The sequence below is a fragment of the Nicotiana tabacum genome, chromosome 13, assembly GCF_000715075.1.
Source record: "Nicotiana tabacum cultivar K326 chromosome 13, ASM71507v2, whole genome shotgun sequence".
Lineage (NCBI taxonomy): Eukaryota > Viridiplantae > Streptophyta > Magnoliopsida > Solanales > Solanaceae > Nicotiana > Nicotiana tabacum.
In genome coordinates, this window is record NC_134092.1 from 119,108,724 (window position 1) to 119,125,938 (window position 17,215).

At 36.8% G+C, this 17,215-nt stretch overlaps 1 protein-coding gene across 2 annotated transcripts; it reads left to right on the forward strand.

The window, feature by feature from the left end:
* The first annotated feature begins 1,416 nt into the window (after nt 1-1,416).
* LOC107832780 (uncharacterized) lies at nt 1,417-7,260 on the forward strand. Of its 2 annotated transcripts, XM_016660655.2 has the most exons (15): nt 1,417-1,547; nt 1,748-1,978; nt 3,129-3,240; nt 3,418-3,530; nt 3,623-3,745; nt 3,837-4,009; nt 4,159-4,234; nt 4,612-4,698; nt 5,020-5,100; nt 5,185-5,217; nt 5,992-6,045; nt 6,154-6,195; nt 6,550-6,628; nt 6,714-6,784; nt 6,870-7,260. In XM_016660655.2, exons 2-15 carry the CDS (start codon nt 1,799-1,801, stop codon nt 6,969-6,971), a joined length of 1,326 nt encoding a protein of 441 aa, XP_016516141.1. In that variant the 5' UTR covers nt 1,417-1,547; nt 1,748-1,798; the 3' UTR covers nt 6,972-7,260. The 2 variants fall into 2 exon arrangements, with proteins under 2 accessions (XP_016516141.1, XP_075084505.1); XM_075228404.1 differs by lacking the exon at nt 1,417-1,547 and having other exon boundaries at nt 1,563-1,978.
* Nucleotides 7,261-17,215: the final 9,955 nt, after the last annotated feature.

Consider the following 17,215-nt stretch of genomic DNA (forward strand, 5'->3'; position numbering starts at 1 on the left):
ATGAATCTTATCTATATTTGACCTATTTTTAAAAAGTTCCTTAAAGGGGAAACTTTCGTCCCGGTATTTTTTTGTAACCCGATTTCGAACTCGTGACTTCTAGTTAAAGGTGAAGGAATCATATTTGCCCCACCATAACGCTTAGTGATTTATCTGGTAGCTTATCCAATAATAATTATCTAGTAGCTTATCCAATAATAAAAAGTGCATATAGAAGTATGCTTCAATTACTTAATTCACTTTTTAGACGATCTAAGACTTATTCTTACAAAATATTAAAAGTTTAGCATGTGAATAATTTTTAGGGTGAAATTCAAAAATAGCCAGATTTATAAGTAGTAATTGAAAATAGTCACAGTTTCAAAAGTAATCAAAATTTAGCCATTTTTCATGTGAAGATAAATCTGAACGAAAACACTGTTCAAAATCCGAAAAATATTCCAGCATAATATACTGGAGTTCCTGCATAATATGCTGGAAGTTCATACACAGGTGCTCCAATCTCCAGTATATTATGCTGGAACTTTTCGGGTGTTGAAGTTCCAGCATAATATGTTGTAAGTTCATACATATGTGCATCAATCTTCAGTATATTATATTAAAACTTTTCATGTTGCAGCAAAATAATGACTATTTTTTAATGACTTTGCAAATGATGATTATTTTTTAATTACCAATTCGAAAACTGATTAGTCCGTGCTATTTTTCCTATTTTTTTAAAAATTTGTCGTTTTCGGGTCCTTTCATTTTATCTTAAGGCAGAGAAGGAAAGAAAAAGAAAAAGAGAGCAGATATTATAGGCCAGGACAATAGCAGTTAACCGTCTTTTGAACCATTGGCTTCATCATTGGGATAAAATGTTTTTGACTGTAGTTGCGCCTCTTCGTTTATCTTTGGGCCAAAAAAGAAGAGAACAGAGATTTAGGACACGAGGGAGAGATTTTGGTATTTTTTTAAAAAAGAATTTGAGAAAGATTTAAGGTACGTACAAATTTCTGACACCATCATTGTAGTTGATTTGTGATACTAGTAATAGTTTAGTCGATGTTTTTATCAGGTTAATATTAATAACTTAATGCTTATCATAAAAATTTATATATAATTATTTTATAAGTAATTTTTAAGTCCATAAAATTCACTTTTCTAACTTTTCAAAGACAGAAATAAATATTTAGGCATTAAAACTTAAAATTTGCATCAAAACACTATTCTATGGCTAGATCAATTTAGATTTAGAGGCAGGCCGACTTCAACCATTTACATGAGTATAGGAAATCTAATACTATTATTAATTCGCTAATATACATTTTTCAAAAAATAAATAAATAAAATAAAGGGATGGGGCAGCCAAACTAATGCCAGAAACAATTAAACACGCTACTATCACTTTCTACTTTTGTCACTTTCTCACTCTCCCGATCCAATGCTCTTTTAATTCAATTATTTATTGCAAAAATGGTCCACCTTGGACACAATACCTTAGCAGAACACACGCTCAACCAATGGCCACACGTGCAAACTCCGTGCACCTTTAATCTCTCGGACAGGTAAGAGTTTTATCCGCAGACGTACTACTTCTAAAGCACCATGTACAACTCCTTGAAGCTACAGCAAGTCAATCTGATACCCAATCTGTAACAGCATGACTTGTGTCATACCCTGATACCATTTTTGATAAAGTAATTAAAAATTACAGTATCTTGTCTTTATATAACAGAAATTAGTTACCCCCTAATTTAATGTGTAGTTTCTTGAAGTGTTGAGATTGAGGGAGCTGAAATTAAAGAAAAAGAAGAAGATGGGATTTGAGAGTATGAAGAAATTGAAGCCTTTGTTGCATTTGTTGTTGCCACTATGTATACACTGGATTGCTGAAGAGATGACAGTTTCAGTGCTTGTTGATGTTACAACTAGTGCTCTTTGTCCTGGCAATTCCACTTGTTCTGAAGCCATTTACATCAACGGTGTTCAACAAACAGTATGTAATCTTCCCCTTTTGCTTCTTCTGGTCTTTTATTGGGTGCATAGTATCTTCTTTTGTGTTTTTTTTTTCTTTAATGAATCTTGAGAAGGGAGCCTTGAATGGACCTCTGGTAGTCCGGACCTTAACCGGACCCTGCGCATAGCGTGAGATAATACACTTTTATTTATTTAATTACATCTTCAACACTTTGATTCTATGATTTGTGTTTGGAAATAGGACTGATTAAAAAATAAGAAGTTGAACTCTGTACTGGACTGCACTGAATGATGGAATTTGTTATGTACTAGACTTGTTTCATTAGTGGATATTTTGAAAATAGTTATTCATTTAGATGTTATTATTACTATGGAGCAGTAATGTGTGTAGTGGTGGTGGTGGTAATGATCATCTTCAGAATTGAACTATTCAGCTACCACTTTTTTGTGTCAGTACTTAAATAGAAGTATACTATTGTGATTTTTGAGGAATGTATAACTCTAGATTATCAAGATAGACTTTCATTTCGACAAATAGAAAAGGGAGTGAGCTAAATTGTATAAGTCGACATTTAACATGTACTGCTTACATTTAAGGAACTGTGACGTAACCTGTTTCTTTTTCAGCTGTGGATTTTGGCAAAAAAGTTCCACTCTAGGTACTTATTTCCAACTTCTTAGATGTGCTGAAATATCTTCGTAATGACGAAATTTCAGCTCTACTCATGGAGTTAAATCTTATGTAGATATCCTCGGAAGCATTTGGAGTACTTTGATCTTTATATTAAATATTCATTTGTATAGTTTATAGACGCTGGAAGTTCAATTTGGCTTCTGGCTTTTAGCCTATGTTTACAGTCATTCTAATGATATAGATTTTAGGAGTTAGAATTTAGAAATACAAGTTGTTGAACATGCTAACATTATGCCTATGGTTAAGAAGGCGGGCAGAATTAGTTCCCTTCAAAAGTAAAGTTGAATTTCCGTATTGGGGATATTCAATAATTTGTTGCCACAAGGATGGTGAAGTGGGACTAGCTAACTTCAGTTTGGTTTATTCTGGTTGAAGGTTTTCTGTAACCGGCAGTGTAAATTTTCTATAGAAAGCGCAGCACTCACCCAGTGGCTTTCACTACTCTCCAACTTTAATGAATGTTCTGCAAATGCAGGTTGTTGGAATATTCAAGATGCTTGTCCTTCCTATCCTAGGCCAGCTTTCAGATGAGTATGGGCGTAAACCGCTTCTTCTCCTCACCCTATCTACAACAATTATTCCTTTTGGTATGTAGTGCTTTTTTTATGTTATCCAGAAATCATCTTTAGATAATATAGTAGTATCTATATAGATTTGGAGTCACTGTTCTATGTACGACTGGCAGTTTCATGCTATGGCTTATCGGCTATTATGCGTTATTAATTCTCCTTCTTTCTGTTTCTCTGCTCTTTTTAACCTTCCAGGTTTACTCACCATAAATAAGTCAAAGGGATTTGTCTATGCTTATTATGTCCTGCGGACGGTTTCTTATATCATAAGCCAAGGGAGCATTTTCTGCATCTCTGTTGCTTATGCGGTAGGACTTTCATCTGGTAATTTTGCCGACAGAATTAAAGCTGCCCTAATTTATCAAGAATCTAACTTGCATTTTTTGTTTTGCTTTTTCAGGCTGATGTTGTTGACGAGAGTAGTAGAGCTGCAGTTTTTAGTTGGATTACGGGACTTTTTTCTGCATCCCATGTTATGGGGAATGTCCTAGCCCGTTTTCTTCCTGTGGGCTACATTTTTCAGGCATGTTGGTTCATAGCTTGACCAATTTTGTGAGCCATAATTTCTACTTTTCTTATATATCGCCGCTCTCCTAATGAACTTTCCCATTCAGGTTTCAATAGGCCTCTTGATCTTTGTTCCTGTTTATATGATACTGTTTCTAGAAGAGACTGTAAGTCCAAAAACAGAGGTGAACCAAAGTTCGACAGTAAAGAGCAAGGCATTGAAGGTTGTTCAGGAACGATATAACTCGATGAGATATGCTGCAAATATTGTCACTAGCAGGTAATTTCGCACGTGTCTTCCATTACGTTTCAGGTTCTGCTACCGCATGTCGATTTGGAGTGCACAAATAATTCCCAGTACTATTGGTGTTATCTAGTTGCAGAATCACTTCCTCATGTTTTCTAAATGACATTTATTGTTCTCCTCAGTCCAACACTGAAGTGCATTTCTCTCGTTTCTTTCTTCTATGAGTTGGGAATGTCCGGCATCAGCAGCGTTTTACTGGTATGTCACCTGCTTCTTTCAATCAAACAATGTTCCTATTCCCTCATTGATACCATCCTTCAGAATCATCAAAACATGAGTATAGTGATGAGTTCTTGTTGCCTTTTCAAGGGATTACAGAGTGAATTTCGACTTTATCTGTAATCAGGGGCGGACCTAGAGCATTGACTACGGATTCTCGGGAACCCAGTAACTTTTGCGTAGACCTTGTATTTATATTAAGAAATTCACTAAATATTTGTAAATATCTAACTGTGAACCTAGATATTATTGCATATTAATTTAAAATTACGGTAGGAACCCATAAGCCTCAAATCCTGGATCCGCCTCTGTCTGTAATGATTGAAAACTCATGCACGTTATTTTTATTTGTGCAGTACTATCTGAAATCAGCTTTTGGCTTCAATAAGAATCAGTTCTCAGAAATCTTGATGATGGTGGGAGTAGGTTCTATAGTCTCACAGGTACTCAGAATTTTGAAAAGTTTCTTGCGATGTTCAAGTGTTTCCGATATCCAGACATGTCTTTACACATATGTACCTAAATAGATATATATTCTAAATAGTGGTGAAATCACATAGCTTAATACACACAAAGATATAATGAAAGTAACATTACAATGTCCATTCCATGCTCAAGTTAAATAGCTCATAGATCTCTCTTCTGTGATTCTTATCTTTGTTTGCTGCATTTTTGGCTAATTCATTGTGTATCCTCTATAAACTCTAGTTTTCATTATGTGAAATTTCTAATTTGTGCTTAACTTTGTACTTACATTTTTTCAGATTCTGGTGCTTCCTCTTATCAATCCTCTGTTTGGGGAGAAAGTGATACTTTGCATGGCTTTGCTTTCTTCAATAGCCTATGTAAGTCACCTTGATCAATGTTTATACAAAAGCAAGCACTTAATCTAAAGGAAAAATAACCTCACATTGCGCTTTGTTTTGCAGGCAATGCTTTATGGATTAGCATGGGCACCTTGGGTATGTTACTAATTATTTGGGGCAGATGTGTTTGAAAACAGAATACCGACTCTTAAAAATGAGAAAATAATGACCTGGAACAAAAATTCTCTTTTCTTTAGTAGAGTTTCTACAACAACCACAACAACAAACTTAGAATTTCTCACAATTGGGGTCTGGGGAGGGTAAGATGTACGCAACCTTACTCCTACCCTGGAAGGACAGAGAGGCTGTTTCCGATAGACCCTCGGCTGGAGAACGGATGAAAAAAGTAATGGCAACAAGTAGGAATAACAACAAGATAAAAATAAGACCGAAACCAAGAAAACAGTTAAACTCTACATAATAATAGCAATCTATGAATAAAAGGATATCACTTTAGTAGAGTTTCTACACTCAGCAAATTGTTTTTGACGAGAAAAGAAGAAAAAGACATGAAAGATGCCGATATTTTTACTTTGGTAATTCATAAATCATATGGTCTCCTTTTTTTGTGAGATTAAAATGAAGTGGCATTTTTCAAATACACTAGTAGACCAAACTGTTCCGTGTGAGTAGCTAATTGCATATGATAAAAGCTTCATTCTCATTCAGAGGCGTATCCAAGATTTAAACTCTATGGTCTCCTCGTTGAAAGTTATGGGTTCAATTGAACCCGTCCCTAACCCCCTACATCCGTTGCTGTTCTCATTTTTGTCCCCTCCCCTTCCCCAAAATTTTAACTGTTTCTATAACCTTTTTTTGTCTTGTTAATTCCAAAGCATAAAGTATTGTATACTGCCTTTGCCAACACAGGTGCCATATTTAAGTGCTTCTTTTGGGGTCATCTACATCCTTGTTAAACCCTCTGTGAGTAATTTCTCCAAACTTTTGTCCATGATTTCGCATTATGTTGAATAGCCTAATACTTGTTGATTTTATTCTTAATAATCCCTTATCCTTTTTACTTCTTGACAGACTTATGCTGTTATATCCAAATCGGCACTTTCAGCAGATCAGGTTAGTGAAATCGTGGGATTCGCTTTAGCAAAGTCTTCTTCATGCATTTCTGCCCAATACATGCCAAAGTCCTAGAAAAGAAAAGCTAATAAAATGACTTGCTTCAGTTTTTAAATCAAGAGGTGAAAAGATGCTTAATTCAAATTCTGGACTAACTCAAATCAGCATCTTCTGTCTGAGATTTGCCTTAACGAAATCTCTATCTTAAGGATTTATGGGAAAGTTTCAACCTAATTACTTATAGTTGTAACTAGCTAGTAAGCTGAATTCTAAAAGACATTATATTGAAGCAATCCCATTTTCGCCTATTTCTCCTTTTATAATCACCTGCTAACTTCTCATTCCTTATTACAGGGCAAAGCACAGGGATTTGTTGCTGGCGTTCAATCAGTCGCGAGTTTGTTATCTCCTATTGTGATGAGTCCATTGACATGTAAGTCATCTTCTGTGCGCTTAATGTAAAAATTTAGAGACATCTTAATCGACCGTGTTTAATCACTGACATAACGTTCTTTCAGCGTGGTTTTTGTCTCGTGATGCACCTTTTAACTGCAAAGGATTTAGTATACTTTGTGCTTCTTTATGCATGGTAAGCTGTTTTATTTCTTTCTTTCCGCGACTTTTTCATATGTCACTGTTCTTGTGAAAGCTTTAACTTGCACAAATTCCACCAGATGGTTTCGCTTTATTATGCTTGCATGCTTAAAGTAGAGGTTCCCTCAAAGAAGACCTTCGACGAAAATGCAGAGAATATTGAAGCACCACTTTTGGCATGATACTTAAGGCATATGTAACCATTATACTAAAATTGTCTAAGCTATAGTCCCCAGAGGTTGCATTTACAATGCCAATTAGTCCAGTCTTCCTACGATAGAGCTGTAAATCTTTTTGAAGCTAAGTCTAATCTAGGTTAGAAGAGGTGTATTAATCTTGTAATCTAATTTGTTCTCTGTTTGGTTATTCTTCAATGTACTTCATTTTTTTGTCTCAATTAAAATGTTGGTTTGTACTTTGTATTCTGAACTTTACATGGAAATGGGATAATGGATATATTGGTAAATTCAACAGCTTGCTCACAATAGTAATGAATATACTGCGTGATACGTTGGTTAGTGGTAAGAACGCAAGGTATGATTTGTTGGTTAGAGCATGTAATGAGTTCGAACCTTGCCAAAGACAAAATTATGATATTTAAGTGGTGAAGGACAGAGGGACGCCAAATATCCACCGAGTTTCGAACTGTGCGCTACCGGGCCTCGGGGATTTTTCGGTTATTAAAAAACAAGATAAATACTTAAACTTTACTATAAACTGTTCAAAGTAAGTCTGAACTGAGTTGAAAGCTCCAAATATAAATTAGGTTTAGAAATGAAGCAGTTATTCTCTAGAGATGATCCAAATGGGAATTCTTTTGTATTAAAAAAAAAAAGAAGAGATTTAGTGCTCAAATGCTACTTTTAGGGTATGCATCTATGAACACTTGAATAGATGATGGAAAGGTGTATCTCTTATTGAATGCATAGTTTAAATACAAGTTACAGCAACCAACTTTCTAGAGTTTTATGTAAACTAAATAACTAAAGAATCCTATCTAAATCAAATAGATAACTTTGAAGAACTAACTATGATATCATCTAATCTAGAAGATAAATGCAATCTAATCTAAAGAGATAAATACTAAGAACAAATTGATAACTACTAGTAACAGAGACTGTTGGTCTGATATGCCCCCTCAAGTTAGACTATGTGTCACTAAGGCTAACTTGAACAGATTGCGATCAAAGGCTGGTTTGGCAAGTGCTTTAGTAAACGTATCAACTAGTTGGTCAGTTGAATGAACATGAACAACTCGAACCGCCTTGCGTTCAACATGGTTGGCGTTCAACATGGTTGCACACAAAATGAAAGTCCACCTCGACATGCTTCATGCGACTATGTAGGCCCGGATTCTCGCTTAGATAAGTGACACCAATGTTGTCACAATAGATTGTCGGGGTATCTCTGATAGGAAGCCGCATTTCAAGCAATAGGTTTCTCACCCACAACAGTTCGGCAAGAGCATTGGCAACAGCTCTATATTCGGCTTCAGTTGACGAGCGAGCGGCAGTTTTTTGCTTTTTTGAAGACCAACTGATAGGGTTTCGGTCAAGGAACAGAATATAACGAGACGTGGAGGATTTGTCAGTGAGATCTCCAGCCCAGTCGGCATCAGAATACACGTGCAGATTGAAATCAATGTTCGGGGACACACACAGGCCAAACTGAATTGTACCACGAAGGTACCTGAGAACACGTTTCACTGATTTCCAATGAAGATCAGATGGCGATTGCATAAACTGGGACAATTTACTGACTGCATAAGAAATATCCGGCCTTGTAAAAGACAGATATTGAAGTCTGCCTAGGACTCAACGATAGCGAGTTGCATTTGTTAGCGGAGCCCCATCAGAGTTTTAGCAACGCAGAGGCACTCATTGGTGTGTTAGCGCTCTTACAATCAGCCATCAATTCATCATTCAGGATCTCATTAACATAATTAGCTTGAGAGAGAATAATATCATCAGAACTCCGAACCACCTCAACACCAAGAAAATAATTAAGATTTCCTAAATCTTTAATTGAAAAACGAGAGGCAAGGGAAGATATAACCTCATTCACAGTGATAGAGTTGCTGCCAGTAACTATGATATCATCAACATATACCAAAATAAACATGAAACCAGCGTTGCTATGCCGAGTGAATAAGGAGTTGTCAGATTCAGTCTTGACAAATCCCATGTAGGAAAGATGGCCTTTGAGTGCATTATACCAAGCCCGAGGTGTTTGCTTCAAGCCATAAATTCCCTTGCGCAACTTACAAACATGAGTCGGATTATTACCACAAGCAAAACCCGGAGGTTGCGTCATGTAGACCTCTTCTTCAAGGTCACCTTGAAGAAATACATTGTTGATATCGAGCTGACGAAGAGGCCAGTGAAAACGAAGGGCAACAACAGGTATGATTCGCACAGTGGTGGGTTTGACCACTAGACTGAAAGTGGAGTGAAAGTCGACACCCGGCCTCTGAGTAAATCTCTTCGCAACCAGTCTCGCTTTGTAGCGATCAACAGAACCATCTGCTTTCCTCTTAATCCTGAAAAGCCACTTACATGAAATAAAATTCTTAGAGGGATCATTTGGAACAAGTTCCCAAGTGTGGTTATTCAGTAAAGCATCAAATTCATTTTTCATTGCAGCTCTCCACTCCGGATGTTTTTGGGCTTGTTTGAAAGTGTGGGGTACGAGTGTAGGTTCCAAGTGAGTGAAGTAGTCAAAAAGCTTTTTTGGTTTTTGAATGTTATTCTGTGAACGAGTAACTATGCGATTGGGAGAGGAAGGATTGTGCGGCAGGAGTGGTTCTGCTTGGTGCTTAACGGGAGGAACAATGGTGGTAGGTAGGGGGGCATCGAATTGGTTGATTTTGGGTTCAGGGTGCCCAGTTGATACACTAACAGTGGTGGCGAAGAGGTTGGGATGGATTTGGTTGATGAATGAGGTAAATTATAGAGAGTTTAAAGGGTGGCAGAGGTCGGGCAAAAGATGAATGCGACGAGGATGGACTCGAATAACGGGAATTGTCAGGAGGAGATAGAGTAGGAAGAGATAGTGTCACGACCCAAAATCCTACCACAGGCGTCGTGATGACACCTAGTCTCTAAGACTAGGTAAGCCGATTTTAATTACCTTTTCAAGCCATTTTTTAAAAAACTAACATCGGAAATAATTACAAAATACAACCTCCCAAGACTGGTAGTACTGAGTCACGAACTCTAACTGAATACGTAGAATGATCACGAGGACCGAATATACAATACTGTTTGATTATAAGTTAACAGTACAATAAAATAAAAAGACTCCAAGGGACTGCGACGATCAAGCAGCTCTACCTTGAATCCTTACGATCCCGCTTTAACTCTGCTCAAGTCCGTTGTCTTCAATACCTGGCTCTGCACAAAAATGTGCAGAAGTGTAGTATGAGTACGCCACGGTCGGTACCTAGTAAGTATCAAGACTAACCTCAATGGAGTAGAGACGAGGTACAGTCAAGACACTCACTAGTCTAATAACCTGTGCAATATAATATACAAAATAATAGGAAATAAATAACAATAGGGCAACATGAAACAACCACTGATATGCACAACAGACAACAAGAATACCATTAATATCGCTCAACAATTAATAAGTACAATTACAATTACACCCAATTAAATCAAGTACTTCAAATAAATGTCTTTCACATATAATTCTTCCAAATAATTCTCTTTCAAATATAATTTTCTCAAATAATTATTTGTCAAATATAATTCTTTCAATAAATCTTTTCAAATATAATTTCCTCAAATAAATATTTTTCCAGTACAATTCTTTCCTATAATACTTTCTAAGTAAAAATACTTCCAAATAAATATTGTGAATATAATTTTTTCAAATAAAAAGTCACCATGTGACACCTCATTTCATAATCATAAAAATACGGGTCTCATCCCATTTTCATATTTTTCGTAAACACGGGTCTTAGCCCATTTTCATATTTTCACGGTACCTCGTGCCCATAATTAAATCATCATATTTTTCCGGCATCTCGTGCCCTCATTTCATATCACAACTGCACGGACAATTCGCGTACCAATTATCATTATCATTTCATCACAACACCTCGTGCACACATTTCATATCACAACTACACAGTCACGTGCCAAATATTCTTATTATTTACTCACGACACCTCGTGCCCACATTGCATTTTATAATCCGCCTGGTAATAGCCACAGGCTCTCAATTTCAACATAAAACAGATTGTTATCAATTTACTATCAACAAGACCAATTGCACAAAGCATAAATATAGACATAAGAAAAATCACAACATCACATAAAAATCATCAACACCACAACCCCGCATCATCACACATCGTCCCTGACAATAGCCACCCTTATCGTTCCTATTGCCACCCTTATCACTCCTATAGTCACCCTTATCTCTCCGCCCAGACAATATCAATAGCCACCCTTATCGCTCCTATTGCCACCTTTATCGCTCCTATAACCACCCTTATCGCTCCGCCCAGACAATATCAATAGCCACCCTTATCGCTCTTATAGCCACCCTTATCGCTCCGCCCAGACAATATTCCAACAAACACAACAATAGTGAAATGCCACACTTATAATCACATAATATCAACGGTGAAATGCCACCCTTATCTTCCCAAAATAACAACTCACACAACACAACAATTTACACGGAAAATTATCGCAGCAACATAATAAAAATCAATTCATATCACAATTTGCCCAATGGCCACAACCAAATTCCAAAGCTACAACCAAGTCAATTAATTTCACAACAAATAGCCAAAAACTCCACACAATGCGTACAACAACCCAAAAACAATCAATGGAGATAAAAAATTACTCAACATAAAACAAAGTCTTCATAAAAATCAAATTTCTAATAATTATATAAACACCTCTTCTTAAGCTCATTTAATTAATTGTTTGCAGAGGGAAAAATCCAAAATGAAATTAAATTCCAATAATTATCAAACCAGCAAATTCACGAAATTTCATAAATAATCAAATAACAATCACATCAAATTGTCATATAACAACATAGTCAACAACAAGGATTTAGGCACGCTAAGTAGATGATTAAATATACACCAATAATTATCCAATTTACTACAGAATATGCTCAAGACTTTAACTCAATAAAATTTGCACATATAACCAAGTACGTACTCGTCACCTCGCGTACATGGTTTTCAATTACACAAATTGCACATAAGACTCAATGCCTAAGGGAAAATTCCCCCACTCGAGGTTAAGCAAGATACTTACCTCGACTTGCTCCAATTTAAATCAAGTAGTATGCCCTTTTTCTCGATTTTTTCAACTCCGATCAACTCGAATCTAGTCATAATTAATTCGATACAGTCAAGAAAAATTATAAAATCAATTCCATAAGAAAATACTACATTTTTCAATAAAAATTCGAAATTAACTCAAAAATTTGCCTGTGGGGCCCACGTCTCGGAATCCGGCAAAAGTTACGAAATACGAACACCCATTAAATCACGAGTTTAACCATACTAAAATCATCAAATTCCGATATTATTTCGTCCCTCAAATCGTGATTTTTTTATTTTAAAAGTTTTCTTCAAAACTAACATTTTCCTCAACTCAAAACACAAATTCAATGATAAAAATGAAGATAAAAATTGTGGAATATATTAAATACTAAGTGAAGAATACTTACCCAATTGAATTGCTTGAAAAAACCACAAAGAATCGCTCAAAATCGAGTTCTATAAGTCAAAATGTGATAAAAATAGCCTAACCCTCGATTTGGAAATCTTATATTCTGCCCAGGTGATTGTGCATCGCGAATGCGGAGAAGGGATCGCGTTCGCGAAGAAGAAAAATAAATTGTCCAGTTGTGCTTCGCGAACGCAGAGAGGAAAAATCTAATGGCCCACGACTGACTTACGCGAACGCGAGCAAAGGGCCGCGAACGCGAAGAATAAGAACAGGAAACCTTCGCGAACGCGAGATGCTCTTCGCGAATGCGAAGAAGAAACATGAGGCTGCCATGAAGAGCTTTGTAAACGCGAGTGTCTAATCGCGAACGCGGTGGAGGAAAAGACGAACCTTCGCAAACGCGATGGGCTGAACGCGAACGCGAAGAAGAAATATAAGGTGGTCAGCAGTAACACTACGCGAACGCGAGGTTATCTTCGTGAACGCGAAGAAGAACACCATAAAACATAAACAGCAGTTCAAAAATAGAAGGAAATAGTACGTTGCCCATTTGAAACACACCTGAGGCCCCCGGGACCCCGTCTAAACATACCAACAAGCTCCACAACCTAACACAGATTCGCTCGAGGTCTCAAATCACATCAAATAATGCCGAAAATACAAATCGCACCACGAATCGAACTTATGAACTTCCAAAACTTTCAACTTCTAAAACTCGTGCCGAAACCTATCAAAGCAACCCGGAATGACATCAAATTTTGCAGGTACGTCTCAAATGACATAACTGAGTTGTTCCAACTCTCGGAATTTCATTCTGACCCTGATATCAAAAAGTCAACCCCCGGTCAAACTTTTTAAAATTTTGAGTTTCGCCATTTCAAGCTTAATTCCACTACGGACCTCCAAATAATTTTTCAGACATGCTCCCAAGTCCAAAATCATCATACGAAGCTAACGGAGCCGATGAAACTCCATTCCGGAGTCGTCTTCACACAGTCCGACTATGGTCAAAATCCTAAGACTTAAGCTTCCTTTTTAGGGACTAAGTGTCCCAAATCACTCCGAATCATCTGTAAATCGAACTCGACCACACACGCGGGTCATAATACATATTGCGAGGCTGTTCGAGACCTTAAGTCACTGAACGAGGCGTAAATTCTTAAAATGACAAGTCGGGTCGTTAGATAGAGACATGCCTGATGCAGGAGTTTGTGAAGATCCCAAATCTGCTGGTACCACTGGTGACACGCAGGGAATCTCGGGTGGATGTGATGGATTTGTATATGGAGTTTCATTAGGAGATGAAGTATGAGGGGGGGGGATTCTGCCGTGGGTTCAACTTCATGGATTTTATTTTGTGTGGGGTTTATAATGGGTTGGGGTAATTCTGAAAATAAGGGGAATTGAGAGGTGAGTTTTGTGGGTTCTTTATTTGTGATTTTATCCCATACCAGTCTATGTGATTTAAGTGCAATATTTGAAAATAAATTTTTGAAGGGAAAAATATTCTCAAAAAATTGCACATCGCGAGATAAATAAATTCTTGATGACACATGATCAAAACACTGATAGCAATGATGGGTTACAGAGAATCCGAGATAAGCACATGGAGTGGACCTGGGTTCAAGTTTATTTTTAGAATAAGGTTTGAGCCAAGGATATCATAAACAACTAAAAATTTTAAGGGCATCACAATTGGGTATTTCACCAAATAATTTTTGAAATGGGGGCTGATTATTTAAAAGTGGGGTGGGAAGACGATTGATTAAATAAACAGCATGTTGACACGCGAATGACCAAAAAATTGATGGAAGAGATGTCTCATAAAGTAGCGTTCTTGCAGTTTCAATAATATGACAATGTCGTCTCTCTGCAAGAGCGACCCTTTGAGGGGTATAAGGTGGTGAAGAAAGATGCTCGATACCGTGAAGGGCCAGATAAGAGTCAAGACTTTTATACCCCCTCCACCATCAGTATAAAGTGATAAAATTTTGGTATCGAAGTGCTTTTCCATTAGAGGATGGAATTTTTGAAAAAGCTCTTTGACCTCAATTTTATTTTTTCAAGTGTACAACTATGTATACCACGTGTATTGATCAACAAACAAGCAATAATACAATTCTTTATCAATGGATAGAACTGGAGAGGGTCCCCATAAATCACTAAAAATTATTTGAAGAGGTTTGAAACTTGTCAAACTCAACTGACTAAATAGTTGCCGATGGGCTTTATTAGATGAACAAGAATTACAAAAAAGAAACTTGTCTCGCTCAGAGAATGGAAGTGAAAATTTATTCAAGATATACTTAAGAACTCTAGAATGCGGATGACCTAGTCTTCGATGCCATGTGGTCATAGAAGCCGTGGTAGAGGATATGTGAGCTTGCGGAGGTGGTGGTGGATATGACTTGGGCCACTCATACAATCTATGTTTATTCTAGCCGCGTACCAGTGGTACTCGCGTTTTCAGATCCTTCACAAGAAAATCACAAGGAAAAAATTTGATAGATGTTAGATTATCTTGGCAAAATTTGGAGACAAATATAAGCTTACGTTTGATATCAGGAGCACATAGAGTGTGAGTTAGATGAAAAATATTATTTGATGCTTTTAACTGAGTTGAACCAATATGAGTTATGAAAATTTTGTTACCATCACCCATAGAGACATTCACATTGCCATGATATTCCTGTAAATTGTGTGTCTCTATTGTAAGATGATGAGTAGCTCTAGAATCCATAATCCATGGGTTGGCAGTAGAGGTTAAACCACAAGCATAATTAGCTTTCGCCTCAAAGTGGTTGTGAGATTTAGATTTGCAGACACTTGCAATGTGGCCAATTTTGTTGCACAATTGACATCGGATAACATTAATGAAATTATTATTATTCGGGGCTTTCCACTGAGCTGGCGGATTGGAGCGAGCATTCTGGCGCCATGATGGAGGATTCTGAGTAGGAATACTATTATTGTTGTGACGACGATTGTTGGAATTATTACTTCGTTTGTTGCGAGTGGCCACCGCAGCAGAGATTTGGCTCGACATTTTTTTAACCTCCTCATGACGGAGAAAGAACTCATGGTCAAGCAGCTTCTCATACAGTTCTTCATAGGTGACTGTTGTGTCACCTGCACGTATAGCAATCAAGATCTCGCGAAACTCAGGGCCAAGTCCACCAAGGATTTTGACAATGAGTTCGGAATTAGTAACAGGGGCACCGGCAGTGGCTAGTTCACCTGGAAGAGGTCGAATACGTTGAAGGTATTCAGTAATACGGAGGAAGTCTTTGGTAATTCGGGCAAGTTGATCACGAAGGCTAAAGATCCGAGTTTGGGACTTGTTTGCATAAGCAGTATGCAAAGAGTCCCAAGCCTGTTTTGATGTGTTGGCAGCAACAACTATGGAGGCAATAGTAGGATCAACATACGCCATAAGGGCGTTTTGAATGAGTTGATCCTGATGGAACCAAAGTGTATAAGGGTTAGGGGGTTGTGTTGGTGCCAAAAATGGTGCTCGGGGTGGGAGTCGGGGTAGATCCATCAAGGTGACCATAGAGGTCATGTCCATGCATAAGCATGGAGAACTGAGCTTTCCAAGTGGAAAAATTGTGACTGCCACTAAGTTTGATTGGCAGTTGGGAAGCGGGGTTGAATTGAACTATGGTATTAACACCAGTAGTGTTGTCAGCATTGATAACTCTGGAATTGTTTCCATTTTTCGTCATTGGAGGATTTGGTACTTGGAAGAAAAAAAAAATAGGATCGTACTCGTTAGAGTTGTATAGACTCAGATACCATATGAACACTTGAATAGATGGTGGAAAACTGTATCTCTTATTGAATGCATAAATGAGTTTAAATACAAGTTACAGTAACCAACTTTCTAGAGTTTTATGTAAATCAAATAACTAAAGAATCCTATCTAAATCAAATAGATAACTCTGAAGAACTATGATATCATCTAATCTAGAAGATAAAGCAATCTGATCTAAAGAGATAAATACTAAGAACAAAATGATAACTACTAGTAACAGGGACTGTTGGTCCGATAGCATCACAGTCTGAAGTCATCAATTTTGAAATAAGAAAACACTTTGCTTATTTTAATTTCGAAGCTGCCTTACTGGAATGTTTGCCCAACAATCGAACATGAGTTCAGTGGTATAGCAGCACATAGGGAATATACTTATTTATATTATTGTATTTACGTCAAATTATATTTAATTTATTATTATTTAGTAAAAATATGAGATGAGAACGTGCATAAATTAAACATTATGAAGTGACAAATTTACTTGCATATTATATATTTATCGATTTGATATAAACGTCGGGTAAATTTTTTTTTTTTTTTGATTGAGAGACTGAGTTCGACTCTTAGCACTCTGAGAAACTGAGTTCGACTTTCGAGCACAATAAAATCCAAACTCCACGTGACTTCCAAAAGTTTCTTTTCATTAGAAAAATATCAATTTGTTGTTATTTAATCAAAAGAATCTTTCAGAATGTCTTTTTTTTGTCGTTATTAATGATAATTTTCCATTTTATAACGTATTCTGCGAGTGACAACGATTTGTAAGTAAAATACTAACCATTAATCGAGACAAATGCTCTTCAGGTGTAGATTCCATTGAGAAGAAAAAGAGATTTTTACACGGTTGCTCACTTTTTAAAGAGTTTTCTCATAAATAATAGTAGTATTTTCTGCTTATTCCAAA